The 20,597-nt window shown below is 53.9% G+C and overlaps 1 protein-coding gene and 1 long non-coding RNA gene across 4 annotated transcripts in view; one reads left to right on the forward strand and one right to left on the reverse strand.

Moving 5' to 3' along the window:
- ITGA11 (integrin subunit alpha 11) overlaps window positions 1-20,597 on the forward strand; it is a 133,875-nt gene that overhangs the window by 102,300 nt on the left and 10,978 nt on the right. For both annotated transcript variants that reach the window (XM_033189606.1, XM_033189607.1), the window contains exons 13-24: window positions 125-265; window positions 541-744; window positions 1,474-1,604; window positions 4,294-4,460; window positions 5,801-5,943; window positions 7,328-7,438; window positions 10,978-11,063; window positions 12,080-12,287; window positions 15,113-15,211; window positions 16,735-16,811; window positions 18,586-18,675; window positions 19,587-19,677. In XM_033189606.1, coding sequence (XP_033045497.1) covers window positions 125-265; window positions 541-744; window positions 1,474-1,604; window positions 4,294-4,460; window positions 5,801-5,943; window positions 7,328-7,438; window positions 10,978-11,063; window positions 12,080-12,287; window positions 15,113-15,211; window positions 16,735-16,811; window positions 18,586-18,675; window positions 19,587-19,677 — 1,548 coding nt within the window. The remainder of the gene's footprint in view (window positions 1-124; window positions 266-540; window positions 745-1,473; window positions 1,605-4,293; window positions 4,461-5,800; window positions 5,944-7,327; window positions 7,439-10,977; window positions 11,064-12,079; window positions 12,288-15,112; window positions 15,212-16,734; window positions 16,812-18,585; window positions 18,676-19,586; window positions 19,678-20,597) is intronic.
- On the reverse strand, window positions 1,267-10,604 carry LOC117070449. 2 transcript variants are annotated; one of them, XR_004431930.1, is made up of 4 exons: window positions 10,088-10,604; window positions 8,579-8,903; window positions 3,663-3,778; window positions 1,267-3,481 (listed from the first exon to the last, which is right to left on the reverse strand). It is a non-coding gene; the product is annotated as an uncharacterized LOC117070449 (long non-coding RNA). The 2 variants fall into 2 exon arrangements; XR_004431929.1 differs by having other exon boundaries at window positions 1,267-3,778; window positions 10,088-10,598.

The following is a 20,597-nucleotide window of genomic DNA, read 5'->3' on the forward strand; positions in this document are numbered from 1 at the left end:
CATTTGTTCACCAAAAATTCTGAGTCAAAAGATGACCTTGGCTTCCCTCTGCCGGTGAGGCAAGGACTCTGGGCTGTGCGAGCTGGACAGCCAGCCCACTACTCTCTCCCATCACGTGCCGCAGATAGGCTCTTACTTTGGGAGTGAGATCACCTCGGTGGACATTGACAGCGATGGTGTGACTGATGTCCTGCTGGTGGGTGCACCCATGTACTTCAGTGAGGGCCGCGAGCGAGGCAAGGTGTACGTCTACGAGCTGAGACAGGTACAGCTGGGCAGGGGCTGGGCAGCTTCTCAGGGGCCCCAGCCTCTGCTTTAACTTGGGTAGCCACGAGGGAAATGGGTTACTAGCGAGGCCAGTGCTGGAGCCAGGCCTGGGGAGAATCAGAGCCTCTTCTGTGGCTGGGCTCATATAGCCAGAGACGGGGATCTGGGGGAATGGAGTGGGGAGAGGATGCCGGAGCAGCCTGCAGAGGGAATTATGAGCCTGAGGACTTTTGCCAAGCCCTCCCCAGCCTTTTTCTGCCCCTGGTTTTGCAGAACCGGTTTGTTTATAACGGAACGCTCAAGGATTCACACAGTTACCAGAATGCCCGGTTTGGGTCCTCCATTGCCTCAGTTCGAGACCTCAACCAGGATTCCTACGACGATGTGGTGGTGGGAGCCCCCCTCGAGGACAACCACGCAGGAGCCATCTACATCTTCCACGGCTTCCGAGGCAGCATCCTGAAGACACCTAAGCAGGTCAGTCTTCCCCGGGGAAGTGGATGGAGCAAATGGGGCTGCAGGGGTCCCAGGAGCTTCTGTGCCTTATCTGGTTCAGGATTTTCTTCCGTGCCCTCTCACAGGAACAGATGGCAATCTGTCCTGGTCAGGCTTCCCCACGTGGAAATTTTGAAAAGGTCACATTTTACCTTCAGGATCCCCCCCACCACCCACTTTGGCACCCTCTCCCTGCTTACCTTTATCCTACCCCAACAACAAACAACAACAAATCCCTGGCACCTGACCCTCACTCCTCCCAAGACATGCACACATGCAATTGCCTACCAGTGGAGCATCTCTTCTGGGCTCACTCTTCTCTGGAAAAGCTTCGTGCTAGAAATCGTGCCCACCTCAAAACCGACCCGTCTTGGGTCCCATCCCCTGAGGATCATCCTTTTGCCCCACGGTTTATTAGTAAGATAGCCTAAAAACTAGACCAGTGTGCGAGACGTGGATGGGTCGCTTGGCAGGTAACATGTATTTACACTTAATAGGGAACTCTTTTAAGACACGATATTTTAATCCAAAAGAATGACTTGAATGGTAGGAATTTCAGGTGCCATGACAGGCCAGAAGAGGAGATTGCTTTGGGTTGGGGAAGCTTCTTCCTGATTTCAAACAGGCTCCTGATTGTTCCTGCAGCTCAGGGCTGCCCGCCCCCACACTCACGGTGTGCATGCCCTCCCCCTCTCTTCCTGCTCCCTGCAGAGAATCACAGCCTCAGAGCTGGCTACCGGCCTCCAGTATTTTGGCTGCAGCATCCACGGGCAATTGGACCTCAATGAGGATGGGCTCATCGACCTGGCAGTGGGAGCCCTTGGCAACGCTGTGATTCTCTGGTTGGTTCCCCCACTGTTCCCACCTCCTGGGCTCCCCTGAAGGTCACAATGAATGCAGGGGTTTTAAAAACGGGCTTCAGGATCTTTTTCTCTTGTCTTTAACTGCCCTCAGCTAGACTCACCCTGTTCTTACCCCAACTTGCTTACACATTTCCTTTTGGTGGAATCAGTGTAAATTCAATATAAATTGAAGTCCTGTCCAAAAGCCCCCGCTGTTAGAATTTGTCCTAAAAGTTCTGGCTACTCGAGCATGTCTTCCACTTCAGCTTTTCAAGCTATAACACTTGCAGGGGCAAGTTGAGCATATTTTTACCATCCGGGAGGACCTTTCCTTCTACCCTGGCATGGAGGAATGTTTATCTAATACAGAGATTTCTTTCCTCCAAAGCACTCTGACTTCTTGCTTCCTTTCTTCGGGGCTTCATTTTCATGCTTCCTAAACACCCATTTATTTTACCATATGTTGGCTACTTTTTGAGCCAGAAAAAAAAGACCTCGAGTATTTTTTCACATATGTTGATGAGGTATGTTTCATCATAAATACAATAACATGAAGAACATTTATAAAATAAGGAAAAGAATCGCTCAGCCTGCCATCACCTTAACAATGCCACTATTAATATTGCGGCATATCTTCTCCCAGTCCTTTTTCCGCTACTTATAATTTTATATAAATGCAATTTTATCTGCCCTACAACTTTAAAAAGGCATTGAACAGAGATATATAACTTCACAGGGAGAATAAAGGAAAGGACGGGCTCCTGTTCGCAAGGCTACTACAACCCAAGAGGGAAATGTCTTCTTCCGGGTTCCCTAGAAAACAGAGCCTGAGGCAAAAGCCTCTTGAATGCTTTGGGAGTGGGGTGCAATCCCAGAAGCAAAAGTGAAGCCGGAAGGGAGCACAGATGCCGAGCAAGCCAGCCTGTCTTCACCACGCGTACTGCTCTTTGCTCAGCATCTCGGCATTTCCAGTGTGGCATAACACAGCCCATTGTAGGGAAAGAAGGGGGAGCAGCAGACTTGTGGCTCCTTCAGAGCCCTCATTTGTCATGGCCAGAGCATCTGCTGCCCAACAGTCCTGGTGGTGTCCCCTGGCCCTCTAGGGAGCACTGGGAAGCCAGGGCCTGTGCAGCCCAACTAATGTATAGGAGTAGGGTCTGTCTCTTCGAAGGTCTGTGCTGTATGTGGGGGCTCTTAGGTCCTTGGTGGTGGTGATGGTGGCAGCAACAGCAGCCTGGGCTTGCAAGGCGTGGTAAAGGTGTTCACTGCGTTGGTTCCAACCAAGAAAGCAAGGCAGATGACCAAGGCCTGGAGAGAGGGGTATACAGAACCTAGCAGGTCTTTAAAGTAACACATAAACTCCTCTACAGGAAACAAGATACACATATGCGCACACACCCCAGGATAATCAGAATCACAGAAATGATTGGATCAAGTTCTAGCCTTTGAAGTCCACACTTATGTGCTACCTAAATAGTGATGAAATTGTGGGCCAGAGTCCTCTGGGAAGACTTTATGGTCAAGCCCCATAGTTCTCAAACATGGCTGCCCATTAGGATCACCGGGGAGCTTTTAAAATGTCATTGCCCAGGCTTTACCCACACCAATTAAAGCAGAATTCTGTGGAGGGACCTGGGCAGCAGTAATTTTTTTAAAACTCCCCAAGTGACTCCAATGGGCAGTCAAGTTTGAGAACTTCAGATGTAACCCACTGTGTTGACACAGCACTCTACACTGTCAAAGGACATTCTCACCTCCTCTAATCCTCACAATCCCCCATCGCAGAGTTCATGTGACCTGCCAAGGTCTAGTGAGGAACCCATGGAGCCAAGACTCAAATCCACCCTTTCACTCTACAACGCAGAGGTGCTGTTCACCTTTATGCCAAGAAGAACAGAGTATTGGTACAGATCATCACGTTGAAGCTATGAAACCTCTAAGCCACTCTACTCCTATTTCTTTCTATCTACATTCATGGTTGGGAGAGGCAATAGGTTTCGTTCCTAATTACATTTGACTTAGGCTGGTATAAGGGTAAATTTGTGTTTCCTTGGTTACCTGGATGGGGTGGTGTGGGGGTGGATGGGTGCTGGCTGCATGCTGGAATCACCTGGGGTACTTTAACGCCTCGCTCTTCAAAGTGTGGTCCATGGAACGTTCACATCACCTGGGAGCTTGTTAGAAATGCAAAATCGGTGCCAAGCTATTGGATCAGAATCTGCATTTTAACACGATCCCCAGGGGGCGTGCACACATACGAAAATTTCAGAGGCACTGCTTTAAAACCTGCGAAGGCCGGATTCTGATGTGGTTTTGCCTAGGGTGTAGCTGAGGCACCAGGATTTTTTTAAGCTCTTCAGATGACTCATACGTGCATCCAGGTGGGGAACCACTGATAGAAAAGGTGATGAGGGAACAAAGGGGAGTCAGCATGATCCACAGCGAGCACAGCCCCTGGGGGAAAGTGCTGAGAGGCTGCATGGAGGGGCTGTGAGGTGGCTAAGCCCCTCTTTCCCCTGTGCTCCCTCTTGCCAATCCTTTGACATCCAAAGCCCCCTCCATCCTCCACCTCACCCCCTCCAGTGGCTTTGCAGATTCCACTCACATCTGGTTCTTGTCTTTCCCCGTGGTCACAGCAGGGCAGCCTGAGCCCCTGCCCCACCCCAGCTCACTGGCCCTTCTCCGGCAGGTCCCGCCCTGTGGTTCAGATCAATGCCAGCCTCCACTTTGAGCCATCCAAGATCAACATCTTCCACAGAGACTGCAAGCGCAGTGGCAGGGATGCCACCTGCCTGGCCGCCTTCCTCTGCTTCACGCCCGTCTTCCTGGCACCCCACTTCCAAACGACAACTGTTGGTAAAGCAGGCCTCTCCTTTCTCCTCACCCCCCGGCTCCAGTCTTCCCCTGCACCTTACTCTATTTCAAAGCCTGGGCTTTTCCTGAAATGGATGCTGAGTGCCAGGTCGCCCTAGAGCCACCTTGGATGACCACTGGACCCCATTTGATGCTGTCATTACAAAGAGCAAAGAGGGGATGTCATGCCAGGGTGAGAGTGGCAGTGAGCAGGGGTGATCATGACAGGGAGGACAAGAGAAGAAGGAAACAGTCTGGGTGCAGAGTTTGGATCAGAACACAGGACTGATGCCAGTGGAGCAAAGTGGGGTGCGGAAACCCAGAAGTCTGCCTGGATGCAGAGGAAGAGGCAGACCCAGGAGTCCTACAGTGGGGGTGCTGGAAACCAGAAGTCCAGGTCAATGAGACCCCAGCAGCAGGGAGCCCCGCTCAGAAGTGGGTGTGAGTTCGCGGCAGGGAGCCTTGCTCAGAAGTGGGTGTGAGTCTGCAGCAGGGCAGTTTCCTTCTGAGGGTCCATCACTTCCAGCTAAGTCTGGAGTCAGATACCTCCTCTTGACAGCCCCAGGTCCAGGTGGTCTCAGGAAGTGAGCTGCAGGTTCCAGGACTGTCTGCACTGGCACAGGAAACGGGGACTCAGAGAGCATCTCAGCCAAGGAACAGGACCAGACAGAGACCAAAAGGAAGATGAGAACAAAGGCTGGCCTGGGGGCTGTGCCCCTCTCTCTTTCAACTTCCATCCCTGAGAGGAGACAGATAGGAGAGCCAGCAGCAACCTGCGGGCGGGCTGGAGAACAGGAGAAGGGACTGAGTCTTTCCTGGAATTGACAAAACCTAATTGAAGGGGAGGAGGCTGCAGGTTTTATGCCCCAGAATGGAGTCAAATGTTTGAGGAGCTGGTGGGAAGGGGCTGGCCAGCCCTCACTGGTGTGACAGGAAGCACCCAGCAAAGGCTCTGACCAGCCCTGAGGGGATCCCAGAGCCCAGGGAGAGACAGGGAAGGTAGAGGGAGAGGCGGAGGGGGTTGTTGACTGCAGCAGGGGCTCAACATGGCACCGCCCTGGCCCCACATCTTGTCTCCCTACCTTGTCTGCGGTGTTTACTTTCCCTCCATTTCTTCCTCCTGCTCTTTCTCCACCCTCTTCCTCCCCCTTTTCTTTGGTTCCTTCCTTTTCCTTCCTCATGCAATCACTGGCTCTCCTTGTGGGAGTTTCTCACCCACACTGGGGCTCGTGAGAGGAAAGGAATAGTTCTCCTCTGGCCAGCCTGGGGGGCTTCCTGGAGGAGGCAGTCTTGGATGGGCATGTGGCTCCACCTTTGTGGTCTTGCCCTCTCCCCTCCTGCAGGCATCAGATACAATGCCACCATGGACGAGAGGCGGTATACACCGAGGGCCCACCTGGACGAGGGCGGGGACCGATTCACCAACAGAGCTGTCCTGCTCTCCTCCGGCCAGGAGCTCTGTGAGAGGATCAACTTCCATGTCCTGGTGAGCTGGCAGCCCCATCAGCAGAGCCCAAGCTCCTACAGGAAGGAGCACCTGCCGTGGGAGAGGCAGAGAGTCCACCTGGTGCCTGGCTGGTTCTGAGCCCCCAGCAGACCTCAGGAAGCCAGCCGGGGTCTGTATCCCCTGAACTTGGCCACTCGACAATCCCACCTCATGCCCCAGAGACATGCTACATACCACCTCACTGGACCTCCTTCCAAAACCTCTTATCCTGCCACTCTCAGATGCCGAGGGAAGGAAGGTGGGCTCAGTAGGTCCAGCAGAGAGAACCAGGAGCAGCCAGTGGGGGGCACAGCCCCAAAGGGAGGGGTAAGCAGGCAGCAGCTAACAATTGAAGGCCAGGTCCAGGAGGCAGTGGCATGTACAAAACGGGAGGAGAGACAGAGAGGGGCGCCAGTGATGTCACGAGCAGGGTAGTGGCCTGGTGCCCCATTTTATAGCTAAGGAAGAGGATGAGAGGTTTACTTCTATCCAGAGCTCCAGCCTCAGAGATGCAAGCAGGGTCACTCAGAGCCCTCCTGGCCCCAGTAGTTCAATGGCCAGAGGTCAGAGACGTGAGCAGGTGTGAGAAGGCACATCCCTGTTAAGGGGTCCCCTGAGATGCGTCCACACCAGCAGCGTCCTCATCCTCCCCACAAACTTGGAAATTCACGTGTTCTGACTCAGAAACTCTGGGAATGGGGCCAGCACCCCATATTTTAACAAGCTCCCAGGGGACTCTGATACCAGCTCAGGTTTGAGAGCCACTGCCTTTATATAATCAGGGATTGCAAGTTCCAAGGGGAAATTTTTAGGCAGCTATAAGCAACCCTTTTACTTCCCATCTATGCTCAGAACCAACCTGAGTGCCCCTGTCTTGCTCATGAGTTTGTTCATTCACTCATTCCACATGCTGAAGCCCTTGTTACAGTGCTAGGGCCATGCTGGGAGGCTCCAGGCCCATTCCTTGCTTGGGAAGGAAGAGTGATCACAGTCAAATGGTTCAAATGCTACGTGAGCAGCAGGCGTAACTGGTCTGAACAGAGTGGTGGGTGGGGTGGGATGCAGGCCGGCACTGCCAGGCTTCCCGGAGGCCAAGGTATCCGGGCAATGGGAGTCTGGCCCTGAAGGATGCTCAGGAGCTTGGTGAAACAGCCAGGCAGCTAGGTTGGCATAAGCTGAGCTTGGAGCTCCTTTCACAGAGGCACACTCTTCCCACCAACAGACCTGCTAGAAACCTCCATCCACCCGCGGACTCATCCTGAGGGGACAGGGCAGCTGCCCTGCCACTTTAGGAAGGTGAAAGTTCTATCTCAGCATCCATGGTCCTGGCTCATAAAATGACGTTCTCTCCTCCCTCAACCCTGCCCTTGTCTCCACCCCCCAGGACACTGCTGACTATGTGAAGCCAGTGACCTTCTCAGCCGAGTATTCCCTGGAGGACCCTGACCATGGCCCCATGCTGGACGACGGCTGGCCCACCACCCTCAGAGTCTCGGTACATCTCGGTACAGGGCACATACCTCAGGCATGAACCCCACCCCCACCTCCACCTCCTCCCCAAAGGCCAGAGCCTGAGTGTGCCGGGTGCAGAGGACACCATCCCTCACCTCGCCTTCCCACCTTCTGTCTCGGCAAACCCACAGTGTGGCTCCTTCCCACCTCCCTCGGGGCCTGTGCTGAGTATTAGCAGATCAATTCCTTAAAGGCAAGGCCCAGGCCTTCTCCTGTTTAAGGTTCCCCATATCCCCAGCACAGGGGAATAAGGGGTGAGCACTGGAGAAATACAAAGAATCACTGGATGAGAAAGGATCTGAGATCTTGATCACCCACCTCCCTCCTTTACAGATGAGGACAATGGAGACCAGAGAGTGACTCTTAGAGCCCGGAGTTCTGCTTGTTAGATGACTAACTGATTCACGGAGCTCCTAAGCATTGCAAAAAGAAGTGTTTTAACTGATTGACAGAGCTCCTAAGCATTCCAGAAAGAAGCGGCCCCATCCCTCAACCACATTTTCTAATCCCTGGCTCTAGGGCATCCAAAATGTTTGACATCTAACATTCAGATGCCCCCTGCAGCTGCAACTCCATGTAAATCCCACTCAAGGAAAATGTCAGGCAGTGATCAATTCTGCTGCTGTGCTGTAAGAGCAGGCAAAAGTTGTAAAATGGAATAGCTAATGCCTGAACCTTGAGGATTCAGGAAACAACTTTTAAACACACCACGGCACTCTTAAGCCATTCTGTGAGGTCCAGTCACTGAGCAACGTCTGTGTAAGTGACACAGTCCGGCCAGGAAGCAGTTAATTATTCAAGTTCTTACTTGCATTTCTTCAACACCAGGAAAGGACTGTACAGTCCGCAGCAATGCCCCTGAAAACCTCCCTTCTCTCCTTCACACCCATCATCCCCCACAGCCCCTCCACACCCCTCTCCCGAGGCCTCCCACAGTCCCCCGCCAAACCCCCATCCTCACACCTCCCCTCCATCCTCCTAAGTCTGCACCCCTGGGCTGGCGAAGTTGGATTCCTCGTTAGTGAGCTGGAAGAAGGGGAAAGCTGGGTGCACTAAGTCATTTTTGTCCTCTCGCAGTAATTACAAAGTCACTATGGCAAATGAATGAGTACATGGCACTTACCCCACAAGAAGGCTGAAGCCTACAGTGCAGATTAACACACAGGGTAATCCCTGCTCTGACACGGACGATCTCCGTGCAAGGTGGTGATGAGCAGCACAGGCCAGGTAGGAGGCAGAATGCACTCAGAGGACATACAATCAAGCAATCAGATGATAGGCCAGGGCTTCCTGGAGGAGGCGGCCTTTAGCCAGACTTTAAAGGCTAGGCAGGATTCAGACATGCGGAGACAGGGAGGATGGGCTTTTACTCCTCGAGAGCTGACAGCATCACCAAGGCAGGGAAATAGGAAAGGCAGGTTGCGGCTTCATGTAAATCTCTTTCTCACCTTATAAAGAAAAGGTGAGAAACAGAGCTGAAAACTTTGAAGAGCAGCTAAGTTTCTAAAACTCTGGTTTATCTGGATTTCTAGCCCCCAGCAAGTGAGACACATTCCTCCCATCATTCTAAAAGTCTTACTTTACCTCTACGAAATGCCCAGCACTGTTCTAATATCATAAGATCTGGCCTCTTGGGGAAGTGAGCCATTCCATATTATTGAGGGTAACAGTTGCTTATTACATTAAATTACTTATTTTAATCAGCCAGATAGAAATTCTTCTGAAGGTCATTATATAGTTCTCAAACTTCTTAAACAGTATGCCTAGTGGGAGCGGGCAGTTTTTTCTTCGAGACTTGAAGTCACCAGGATGAACTTTGGTGCTAGAATGCCGTAAAGCCCCCATCTGGAACTAAGTCCCTTTCCCAACGGCTCCACAGCGACCCCTGGATATGGCTTCGCTGGCTGCCATTGCGGTCGGCCTACTTCCAGCCGCAGATCCACCTTGCGGTGGGGAGCTGGGGGCGAGATGGGTAGATCCATGCCTAAAGCAAGAGTGCATGGATCTGAGTGAGGGCCAGAGAGGGCTCCTTCGAGAAAAGGTAGTGAATTGAAGATACACATGACTCTGTGACTCCTCGTCCCTGGTTTGGGCTATGTTGTTGGTGGTGACAGTTATCGCTCCTCAGCTCCAGGCTTGAATATCCAGCTGCCTGCTGAGGTCCTCGCCCCCAGTGGGCCACAAGCACTTCGCCCAGGCTGGAGTGTAGTGGTGCGATCTCGGCTCACTGCAGCCTCTGCCTCCCGAGTTCAAGGGATTCTTCTGCCTCAGCAACCCGGGTAGCTGGGACTACAGGCGTGCGCCACCACGCCTGGCTAATTTTTGTATTTTTTAGCAGAGACAAAGTTTCACCATGTTGGCCAGGTTGGTCTCGAACTCCTGACCGCAGGTGATCTGCCTGTTCCACAGTGCTGGGATTACAGGCATGAGCCATCGCGCCCGGCCAACCCCTGCTTTTATTACTGAATGCCATGAGCATCCTTCCAGACACATAAAAAAGAAACTCAGCCGACACCCTGGACCCCTTTCTCCCTCAGCCCCGACAACCTCCAGGTTCCTATTGATCCCGCCTCTGGGGTCAGTAACCTATTTTCTCCTCTCATGCCCACTACCACACCAACACCAGCATCACCTCTTGCCTGAATGTTGTGGCAGCCTCCTCAATGGCCTCCCTGCCTCGAACCTCCATCTTCTCACTCCATTCTCCCACAGCAGCCAGGGCAGCCTTCAGTAGGAGGTCTGTCAGGACACTCATTGCCTAAGGCATTTGGCAACTCCTACCAGTTGCAAGGCATGACCCCAAGGCCCTGTAAACACAGGCCCATGACCATCTCTTCCTCTATCTCAGCCCTGTGCCTCTTATCACAGCAACACTGACCCACCCATCATTTCCGACTCACTGTCCTGCTCCTGCCCCAGGGCCTCTGAATCAGGCTCTCCTTCCTCCTGGACTTCACCACCTCCACCCCGGTCCACCCAGCTACCTTGACGGTCCTTCAGAACTCTGACCCACGGTCACTTTCTTGAAGCCTTCCCTGACTTCCTACAGGCCAAAACAGCTGTTTTTCCTCCCTGCCTCTTCTATTCCTCATGCACTTCTCTTTGGATTTTTCGCACATTTTACACTAGTTATTTGTTCATACACCAATCTTCCCCATGAGCTGAGGGCAGAAGCTGCGTCTTCCTTGTTTCGTATCCCCAGTACCAAAGCCCTTGCCCACACACAGTAGACGATCAATAAATGCTGACCAGAGCTGCTCTGCTGGGTGAGTGGGGGTGGGGGTTCTGTGCCAGCAGCTCAGTTATGAACTGGAGGGGAACCAGGAGGAGCTGAGTTTTGAGCCTCGTTTTAAAGAGGGAGGCATCTATGGAAAAGCCCAAGAAAGAGCAGTGTGGTGTCTGGGGACAGTGCAGGAAAGCCAGCACATGTCTAGTGTGGTGGAGACAGATGCTGGTGTACGTGGAGGGCGAGGGGCTGCGGGTCCCTACCCAGCTGCCCACACCTGGCTCTCCCTGGCCCAGGTGCCCTTCTGGAATGGCTGCAATGAGGATGAGCACTGTGTCCCTGACCTTGTGCTGGATGCCCGGAGTGACCTGCCCACGGCCATGTGAGTTGGCTCCTTCCACCCCCACCCTCGCCCCTTCCCCTTCACTGTCAGAGGTTCTGGGGCTCCTGGGGCCCTGGATTGTTTCCTGGATGTCCTCCTCACAGGCAGCGTGGATCAAACACTTGACTTGGAGCCTGTGTTCTAGCCCAGGCTCTACCTCCAACTCCTGCATAACCTCAGGAAAGTCTCCTCTGTAATATGAAACTACTAGTCTAATCTAATCTCAAATTTTGTTAAAAAAAGAAACTCTTTCTTTGGAGCCCCCATTACAAAATAGATGAAAGGCAGAGACAGGAGACTCAGAGTTCTGGGTGCTTGTCCTTCAGCCCCCCCAATAAGGTGACTTCTAGAGCCTGCTGGCTGAACACCTTGGGCTTTCCAATCCTTCTGATGGAAAGATGCCAGGGACACCAGCAGAGGGGGAGCAGGGGACCCACAATCCCCTGGAAGAGACAAACGAACATACCAGGGAAAATAATCAACAATATCATATTCTTAATTTATGTAACATATTTTCCAATAATTTATGCTCAACTTTGATTCAACTATGAGATGATTTAGATAGAAAACATATATACCATGACATAGACAATAAAGAGAAATAGCACATTCAAAACTTGTAGAAGGATAATGGAGCACATATTCTAACCAGTTAGGCTAAAATAAGGATTATCTCTACATTAGTGCTGAGCTTCCTGGCAGCCAAGGCCAAAAGGGAAACAGGATGCATAGAGTGGTGATGCATGAGTGGTGAGGTCAAATAAGAGCTCTGGGTTCAGCGGAGGGTATGATCTCTATGGTGGGAACACCAAGGGCCTTTGAAATAGGAAGTGGTCTTGAAGGGTGAGCTCTTTCCAGCCCTGCCATCCATTTCCCCTCTTCTCCCAGTGGCTATTCCCATGAGCAGAGGCCAGTCAAGTGCCCAGACCCACCTTTTTGCCCCAACCCTGGGGCTCTTCTCTACCCCTGCTTTCCTCATTCCATCTGCCCGATCTCTGGTGCTCTCTTGTTCTCAGGGAGTACTGCCAGAGGGTGCTGAGGAAGCCTGCGCAGGACTGCTCTGCATACACGCTGTCCTTCGACACCACAGTTTTCATCATAGAGAGCACACGCCGGCGAGTGGCAGTGGAGGCCACACTGGAGAACAGGGGCGAGAACGCCTACAGCACAGTCCTAAATATCTCACAGTCAGCAAACCTGCAGTTTGCCAGCTTGATCCAGAAGGTAAGACCTCAGCAACCTTCCCAGACTGCCTGAGGCAGAGGAAAAGGAAGGCCAGGTGGGGTCCGGGCTGCATGTTAGAACCACGAGAAAGCTGGGTGCAGTGGCTCATGCCTGTAATCCTAGCACTTTGGGAGGCTGAGGTGGGAGGATCACTTGAGCCCAGGAGTTTGAGACCAGCCTGGGCAACATAGTGAGACCCCATCTCTACAAAAATATAAAATTAAATAAAAAAGAATCACAAGACAGCTTTAAAAAGCCTGCCCCCAGACTCCTTCTCTGGAGGTCCTAACTGATTTGCTCTCGGTTTGGGCCTAGTGTCGGGAGGCTTTTAAAGCTTCCTCGGTGACTTCAGTGTGCAGGCAGGGCTGAGAACCACCAGCACCAGGGGAGTCTGAGCCCTTTGGGAACATGGAGAGGAATACCCTTCAGCCTGTCTCCTGGGCCCTGGTTAGGTGCACACACACCACGCGTGTGCCACCAGCCATCCACACCTTCTACCAACAGTGTACCCTGCGGGCTTGCTTGGAAGGTCCTTCTGACGAGATTCAGAACCAGTTCCTCCCCACGTTAAAACTTCTCATCACTCCCAGCTGCTGTCAGAACAAACTCCAGACTCCTCATTGTGGCATTCAAGGCCCATCCCACCCACCTCCTGCCACTTCTCCCCTAACCCTGCCACGGGCCACCTTGTTCCCAGCAAGCCCTGCTGGTTCCCACCATGACCCCCAACTGGGATTCCTCTCTCCTCTGCCCGAGAGGCTCCTGCTCCTACTTGGTGACCATCCATGTATCGCCCACTCACGGCGTCCAGCGCTGTGCTAGCACTTGGCGTACACTTAACCCTTGCAGCAGCCTCGGGCATAGCAGTAGTGGTGGTGGTAGTGGTGATGGTGGTGTCCCCATTTTACAGAGAAGGAAACTGAGGCATAGGGAGGGATTAAGGCCTGCCTGGGACCACACAGCTGGTGAGCAGCAGAGCGGAATTCCCGCCCCACAGCTGGTGCCGGTGCCTGAGCCTGCGCTTTGTGGTCAAGGATAGTCCTCAGCCCTGCTCTCTGGGGTATCTTTCTGGAAGCTCTCCAAGGCCACAGGCAGCCCTCCAGCCCACACAGCATCTGGCACAGCCCTTTGTGTGCTCTGAAGAAACATCAGTCTCCAAGTGCTGGCCTCTTGAAACCCTCGACTCCCAGGGGACAAGAGCCTTGTCTTAGCCATGTCTGTGCCAGAGCTGGGCACATAGAAGACCCTCAAGACAAGTTTGTTGAGTAAACTCAGACATCAATGTCATGTGTCAGTGTTGGGGGTCCCAGGACCCTCACACACAGCCCCGGTCCTCGAGGATCTCAGTGTCAATGTGGAACCCAGTGTGCCGGGCAAGACAGGTGCTGGGCCAGTCTGTCCTCTCCACCCCAGAACCGCTGCCCAGCACCCCTCCCCGAGCACCCCCCTTGCTTGCCACACACACAGGAGCAGTTCCTGCAGCCAGGAGGGGAAGCTGAGTGAAGGGAGGCCACCCCAGGAAAGCGAGGAGCTGCCTGCTCATGCCCCCCATTCCTCCTCAGTGGGCTCCCCCATCCTCAAATAGACCTCAAGGCCTATCTGCAGCCACAGTCCCTTCTGTCAGGCCCAGGCCTGGGCCCCAACCCCACTCCCTCTCCACTGCCCAGAGTGACAGTCCAGGCTGACGATGAAGAGCCCACCTGATGGTCTCTCGAAGTCCCCTCCTGCCCGGGGACTTGTGTCTGTCTGGATTTCAGATATACGGAGGGAATCAAGCCCCACACCAGCATCCCCCTTCCCCTGCTTCCCTGGCTCAGACTTCACAAGGCCAAGGCCAGTCCCGTGCCTGCTCCTAATCCTGGGGAGGGAATCATGGAGCTAGTTTCTGTGGCTCAGAAGAGCTTTTGGCAGTGAGTGGAGGTAAAGAGAAGTGGGAGACACGTTCTATGAAGTGCTGTGTCCCCACACACGGCAGGTGGGGTGCAGGGCTAGCCTGGACCTGCCACCTTCACAGATGCCGCCACCCATCCCCAACCCAGGAAACGCTCATGGCTGCGAGGTCGGCATTCCTCTCCTCTCTCTCTCCAACATCCAGCCAAGGGGGACTCTAGTAGAGAAAGCACCCTTCTCAGCCAAATGCAGATGTGTTAGTCTGATCACACACTTTTTGCACACACATGCAAAAACACAGTGGCCTACATATTCATCCAGGGAAACGCACATGCTCCGTATACATGCAGCAGGTACATGCACACACATGCACTGACATGCAGACACACAGAGTCTCCACAGACACAGGCTCACATCCACACGGGTGCATGCATGCCCAGAGACATGCACAGCTGTGTGCCCAGGTAATGCCCAACAGTGCAGAGCCCTCAGCAGGGACAAATAATCATCCTAACAGTAGCTGCCACATATGAGTGATGACAATAGGCAGGGCGTAGGATAGGCGCTGCATTTATGTGCATCGCGTCATGTAATCCTCATAACAACTAGATGAGATAGTTACTGTCACCCCCATTTAACAGATGAGCAACATGAGACGCATACATGAGCCCCTGCCATTCTCCTGCCACCGCCCGACAGCCTCTGAGTGTATCCCATCCCATGTCAAGCCAAGTACCAGGAACCAAGTCACATCCTGGCCTCTGGGGTCTCTGGGATCTCAGATGTCAGAAGGGCTGTGGTCCGGGCTTTTGTATGGGTATCAGGGGCTGAGGCGGCCCCTGCGGAGGGGGGTGCAGGCTGGGGGTAAGGGAGCCTCCAGACCCGGTCCCAGGCCCCGCCTAACTGCTGCCATGATGTCTGCCACCCACCTCCAGGAGGACTCGGACGGTAACATCGAGTGCGTGAATGAGGAGAGGAGGCTCCAGAAGAAAGTCTGCAACATCAGCTACCCCTTCTTCAGGGCCAAGGCCAAGGTTGAGGCTGGGGACAGTCGGGGAGGGCAAGGGTGGGCACTGGGAGGCACAGGGAGTTTGGGGAGGGAGGCAAGAGCAACAGGAGTGAACGGAAGACCAGGGAGGGGTGGGAGGCCTGAGGTGGCTTTTATTTGTCTTTTCTCCCATGAAATGACATGCAAGTGACCAAATTAGCCAGCCATCCCCAGGCTAGCAGCCCATCCTTTAACTCAGAGAGAATTCCTACCATTCCCAGCCACTAGTCTCCTACCTCCCCTTAGCCAGTCCCACTGTTCTGCACCCTCACAAGTTTTTCAGATTTCTGGCCTCTGCCACTGTGCTGTGTATGGGGAGGGATGGGGAGAGAAACTACCATTTCGTGAGCACCTACCACCCAACTGTGCTTAAGAGCTCATGTGAATAGAGGGTGGGTGTGTGAAGGGAAAAGCAAAGTAGCTGGGAAAGGGAGGGAGACACCAGATTGCAGGGAGTGTTTGGACATCAGCCCTGGACAGTGGGCAGCCACAGAAGGTTCTGGAGCAGGAGAAGATCTAATTGAGGCCAAGCTGCTTGGATTTGGGAATCAGAGAGGAGCCGTGGCAGGAGCCAGCTAGGCAGCAGCTGTGCTCCCAGGAGCAGGGTCTGCATGGCTGGGGAAAGTGGAAGAAATGGGAGCAGGGATGAGGGCTCCTTAGCAAAGCACCTCCCTGGTGAGAAACAAGTCAAAGGTGTAGTTTCTGGGTTGAGGCACCGACAAACCCAGGAGTGGGGATGGAGAAGGACACAGCCCAGGCTTCCCCACCCATGCCCAGCCACCCCTGCAGAGAAGGGGCTGCTGAGGTCTCCTGGGAAACCTCGTGAGGGTGAGACCGGGGAGAGCAGCAGGTGTCTGTGCAAAGTCCCAGTAATGCCCCCAGGTGGGGCGGGGAGGAGGCGAGGAGGGTCGCATGTTTCCCCACCGCGGGGCAAAGGGCAAGGGGAGCATCAGGGCCCAGGTCAGCAGTGTGGCAGGAGCACTGCCAGACAAGGGGCAGACGCCTTGTTGGCCTGCTGGGTGGCCACTGGCCCTCATCCCTCTCCGGGCCATCCCCTCCCCATCACACACAAAGAAGAGGTGGGTGAGGCGGTCGTACCAAACGCTTCTGGCCCCTACATCCTGTAACGGCCGTCGGCCCTTCCTGCCATCAAGGCCCGCTACCCTAAAAATCCTGCAGACAAAGAGTCTGGAGCTGGACTTGCTGCTTTCTGGCTGCCTTTTGTTAAAAACAAAAGAAGAGGAAGAGGGAGGGGGGCTGGCTCAGCCCCGAGAAACCCCACTGTGGGAGCTGTTGTCTTTGGCTGTGTCCCCACAGCAGCCCTGAAGCTCAGCTCACGTTCTCTAGCACCTGGTCCTCCCTTTCCCAGCCTGTTCCCAGCCAGCAGTTCCCCAACCCCTTAGCAAGCTCTCCCTCCCCAAGCCCGGCAGGGGGCTGTGGGGAGTGGGCTGTGGGGAGTGGGCAGGGCTGGTCCCGGCAATGCCCAGACATGCGACCGCTTCCTTGCAGGTGGCTTTCCGTCTTGATTTTGAGTTCAGCAAATCCATCTTCCTACACCACCTGGAGATCGAGCTCGCTGCAGGCAGGTCAGGGCCGTGCCTGCTCCTTCTCCCCCAAGCTTGCTACTCTGGGGCCCAGTTCTCTGGCTGCTAGCGACTGCTCCTCCCAACACTGAGTCCACCGCCCCACGCCCTGTCCCTCACTGCCCCAACCTTGAGTGGAGGGAACGGGGTGGGGAGGTGAGCCGGCATCTGTTGCAGGTGTGGGCCAACCTGCTGCCCCTTGTGTTGCCGCCACTCTTCATTCTTTGGGTGATAAATAATAATGTCAGCCCTTTACTTTTAGACAACGCTGTATACAGCAGTAATTCACAAACCCTACGGTTATAAAGCATTGTACAGGCAAAAATCTCAGTCCTCACAGAGGCCCCTTAAGATCATCAAAGCAGGGGTTATTCCCCACACCATCTTCCAAGTTAAGAAAAGAGAGGCTCAGAGAGGGTGAGTGAATTTCCCAAGGACACACAGCAGTGAATTGTGCAGCTGGAAGCTGAACACTACTCATCCTATTCCCCATCCAGGGCTCTTCCTGTCCTAGTCACCTCTCTCCCATTTTTAAGAGGCCTTTTCTTACTCTGTGTGGGTCTTCCTGTCCATCTGTCTGTCTCCCAGGCCTCTCAGAGGCAGCTTGCTATATGCTGACACCATGAATCACTTTGTGTTAGTAGTAAATACATGTCTCTTTTGTGCAGAATTACCTCTATGTGGGGAAGGACAGAGGGATTCTGTCCACTCTGGAGCCTTATAAATGGCAAAAATCCTTAGCTAAGAAATAAATACCCCAGACAAACCGAACACTAACATTGCAGCACACACACGCGCAGGTCAGAGGTCACAGAAGCACTGGGCACTCACACTCCACATGTGCTTGCGTCCTAGCTACAGTTAAATGAATTGCGCATTGTGGTAGAATTCTCACACGCCACGTGGCAAACTTGGCAAGGTCTCCCTTGCGCTCTGCCCTGCTCTTAAAAACCCAGTCCCGTCTTCACGGTAGAAATGAGCGTGCACTTGCAGAGCAGTGTCTCTGGCACAGCTGTGGGTGGTGTCTGAGAACTAGGTGTGTGTAGGAGGGGGCTCTGGGGGTGCATCTGTGTGTGGCGGGTCTCCCTTTTCTAACCAAACCCCTATCCTGGGGTAAGGCTTCCAAAGGGAATCCAACTTGGTCTATGTAGCAAGCAAGAATCGTACATTTTTATGTCTAAAATGATTTGTCCCAGTAGTTCATGGTGCTCAGATATGAAGAGAGACACACTGGACAGAACCCCCCTGAGGATGTCTCTGAATTTCACTCCCAGCCTTCTCGTGGCAGCAGAGTGGCCCTGGCCGCCCTGTGGGAGCTGTCCCCGGTCAGTCCAGGGATAAATGAACGACTCTACTGTGAATTCCTCACCATCCCTCCTCCATGGGCGAGCCTTTGCCACAGGTGTCGCCTCCCACAGACCCTGAGAATCCGGCAGGCAGCAGGATTGGCCTGCCTGACAGCCTGACAGACGGGCAGCCCGGTGAGGGAGGCAAACAGGCTGGGGTCCGGTCCATGCCAGGCCAGGCACAGGCCTCCCAGCTCCAGTCCAGAGCCCTCCCCTCACTCCACCTAAAGGGGCAGCAGGTAGAGCTGGTGTCATCCATCCCCACTTCTGGCCCTTCCTCTCCTAGGAGACGCCTCAGGTTCCCTGTCTGGCCTGTCTGGTGCCCATCAGCCCCAGATAAGCCAGCATGCTCCTTCCGCAGTCTGCCTCAGACCCTTCCCGCTGCCTGTGCTGAACCCCTTCCTGATCCTGCTGCCTGGCTCTCCCTGCAGTGACAGTAACGAGCGGGACAGCACCAAGGAAGACAACGTGGCCCCTCTACGCTTCCACCTCAAATACGAGGCTGACGTCCTCTTCACCAGGTGGGCCAGGCTCCAGGGGCTGCCAGAGAGGAAAGGCATGGGGAGTGGGAGGACGGAGGCCTAATGGGGGTGGTACCCTCTGATGAGCCCTAATAGGGCCAGACACCAGCACTAAGGGACTATGGTTGGAGCCAAGAGTGTCCCTGATGGGTCAGAGAGTGCAGCCCCCCATCCAATATTGGGAGGGGATATCAAAATAGAGGAAGGAGGAGACACAGGCCCGGCCCTGGGGAGCTCCTAGCAGAGGCAAGAAGGGAGGGTGGGGGCAGTGGGAGGCGTCCACCCCTGGCATAGGCAACAAGTGGATGCATGGTCTGTAGAGAATTTAAAAACAGTAATAATATCTGTCATAAGTCTACTTTTTATTATCATCTTACGCCAGCACATCTAAACAACGTCAGTGGGAAAAGACTCCTCCCCAAAAGACAGACTGCTCCCACCCCCGCCCCCTTGGTACGCTACTGGCCCCCAGTCGGACGGAGGAAACAGCCCCTGTCCTCTGAGAGCTCATGGACAGATGGAGAAGTCAGGGCAGAACAGCAGATACGAAGAGGAAGCTCAGGCCCTCCCACGCCAGCCATCCCTAGAGGGTGGAAGGCAGCACAGTGGCACGGTCACACCGAAAAGCAGCTACACCCCTAGGCAAACAGGCTGGGCAGGGATGAAATAACTGGCTCTTCTGACTCACGCCCACCCACCCAGGAGGCAGACATTGCTCACCCATGGCAGCGCTAATTCCTGCGAAGGCTCAGAATCCTTCCAACATGACACTCACTCCCAAGCGACACAAGAGGGAACCTGTTTTTTGTGGCCCAGGGGAGGCCGACACATGCCCTCTCCCTCTTTCATTCATCTGTCATTCCAGCCAGCACTGACTGAGCTCACGACAGCCCTGTCCTCTGTCTCTGCAGGAGGAGCAGCCTGAGCCACTACGAGGTCAAGCCCAATAGCTCGCTGGAGAGATACGATGGTATCGGGCCTCCCTTCAGCTGCATCTTCAGGGTGAGGCTGGAGGGGAGCCGGGTGGAGGGGGAACGATGGGATCTGAGCACCCCCATCCTGGAGGGGAGGAATGTGGAATCATCACTAGTGCCCGGAGTCCAGTCTCAACCCTGCCACCCACCCACTGTGCGACTTTAGGCACGTCACTTCCCCTCTCTGGGCCTCTCAGTCTTCTGAAAAACAACTGGACTGCAGTGGGAGACATATGGGTGAAGATAGGGTGTGGTTGCCTAAAATTCTTTAAAAAAATTTTTAAACAGTTGCTTAACACACTAGGGTTTACTCTCTCCCATAAAAGAAGTCCAGAGTCGGCAGCTTCACAGAGTCATCCAGGAGTGGGTCTTCTATTCCACCATCCTCGATGTGAACTTACCAGCCTCCAGTTTGCCTCACAGTACAAGATGGCTGCAGCTCCAGCCATTGCATTCTCATTCCAGGCAGCAGGGAGGAGGAAGGGGAGAAGAGCATGCTCCCTCTTTATTAAGGGACCTCCCTGGCAGTTCCTCACTCTTCCAGTGACCTCTCTTTATCCAAAACATTGTGATTCAGCTGTAAGGGAGGCTGGGAAATGTGGCTTTTAGTCTCAGTTCTGTCACTAAGGAAAAAGGGAGAATGAGAGTTAGGAGGCAATTCAGGAGCCTCTGCTACAGTGGGCCCTGATAGCTCCCTCAACCCAGAACTGCTGTAAGTTTATCAACTTCTCCTAGGCTGCGTGAAAGCTGAGGACAGGCTGACAGCTGAATACTGGACCTCAGACACACTGAGCCCTGCATGGCTTGTTCAAGAGAGGCCTAGTAAGCTGCTCAGGGCCACACAGCTCATAGGTGGTGGTGGGCCCAGGATTAGATTCCTGATCTTTCTGATTCCAAACTCCTGCTTAGAATCACTGCTGCCCTGGCACTAAATGTGACACTGCTAGA

This window comes from Trachypithecus francoisi, unplaced genomic scaffold (genome assembly GCF_009764315.1).
Source record: "Trachypithecus francoisi isolate TF-2019V2 unplaced genomic scaffold, Tfra_2.0 Lachesis_group3, whole genome shotgun sequence".
NCBI lineage: Eukaryota > Metazoa > Chordata > Mammalia > Primates > Cercopithecidae > Trachypithecus > Trachypithecus francoisi.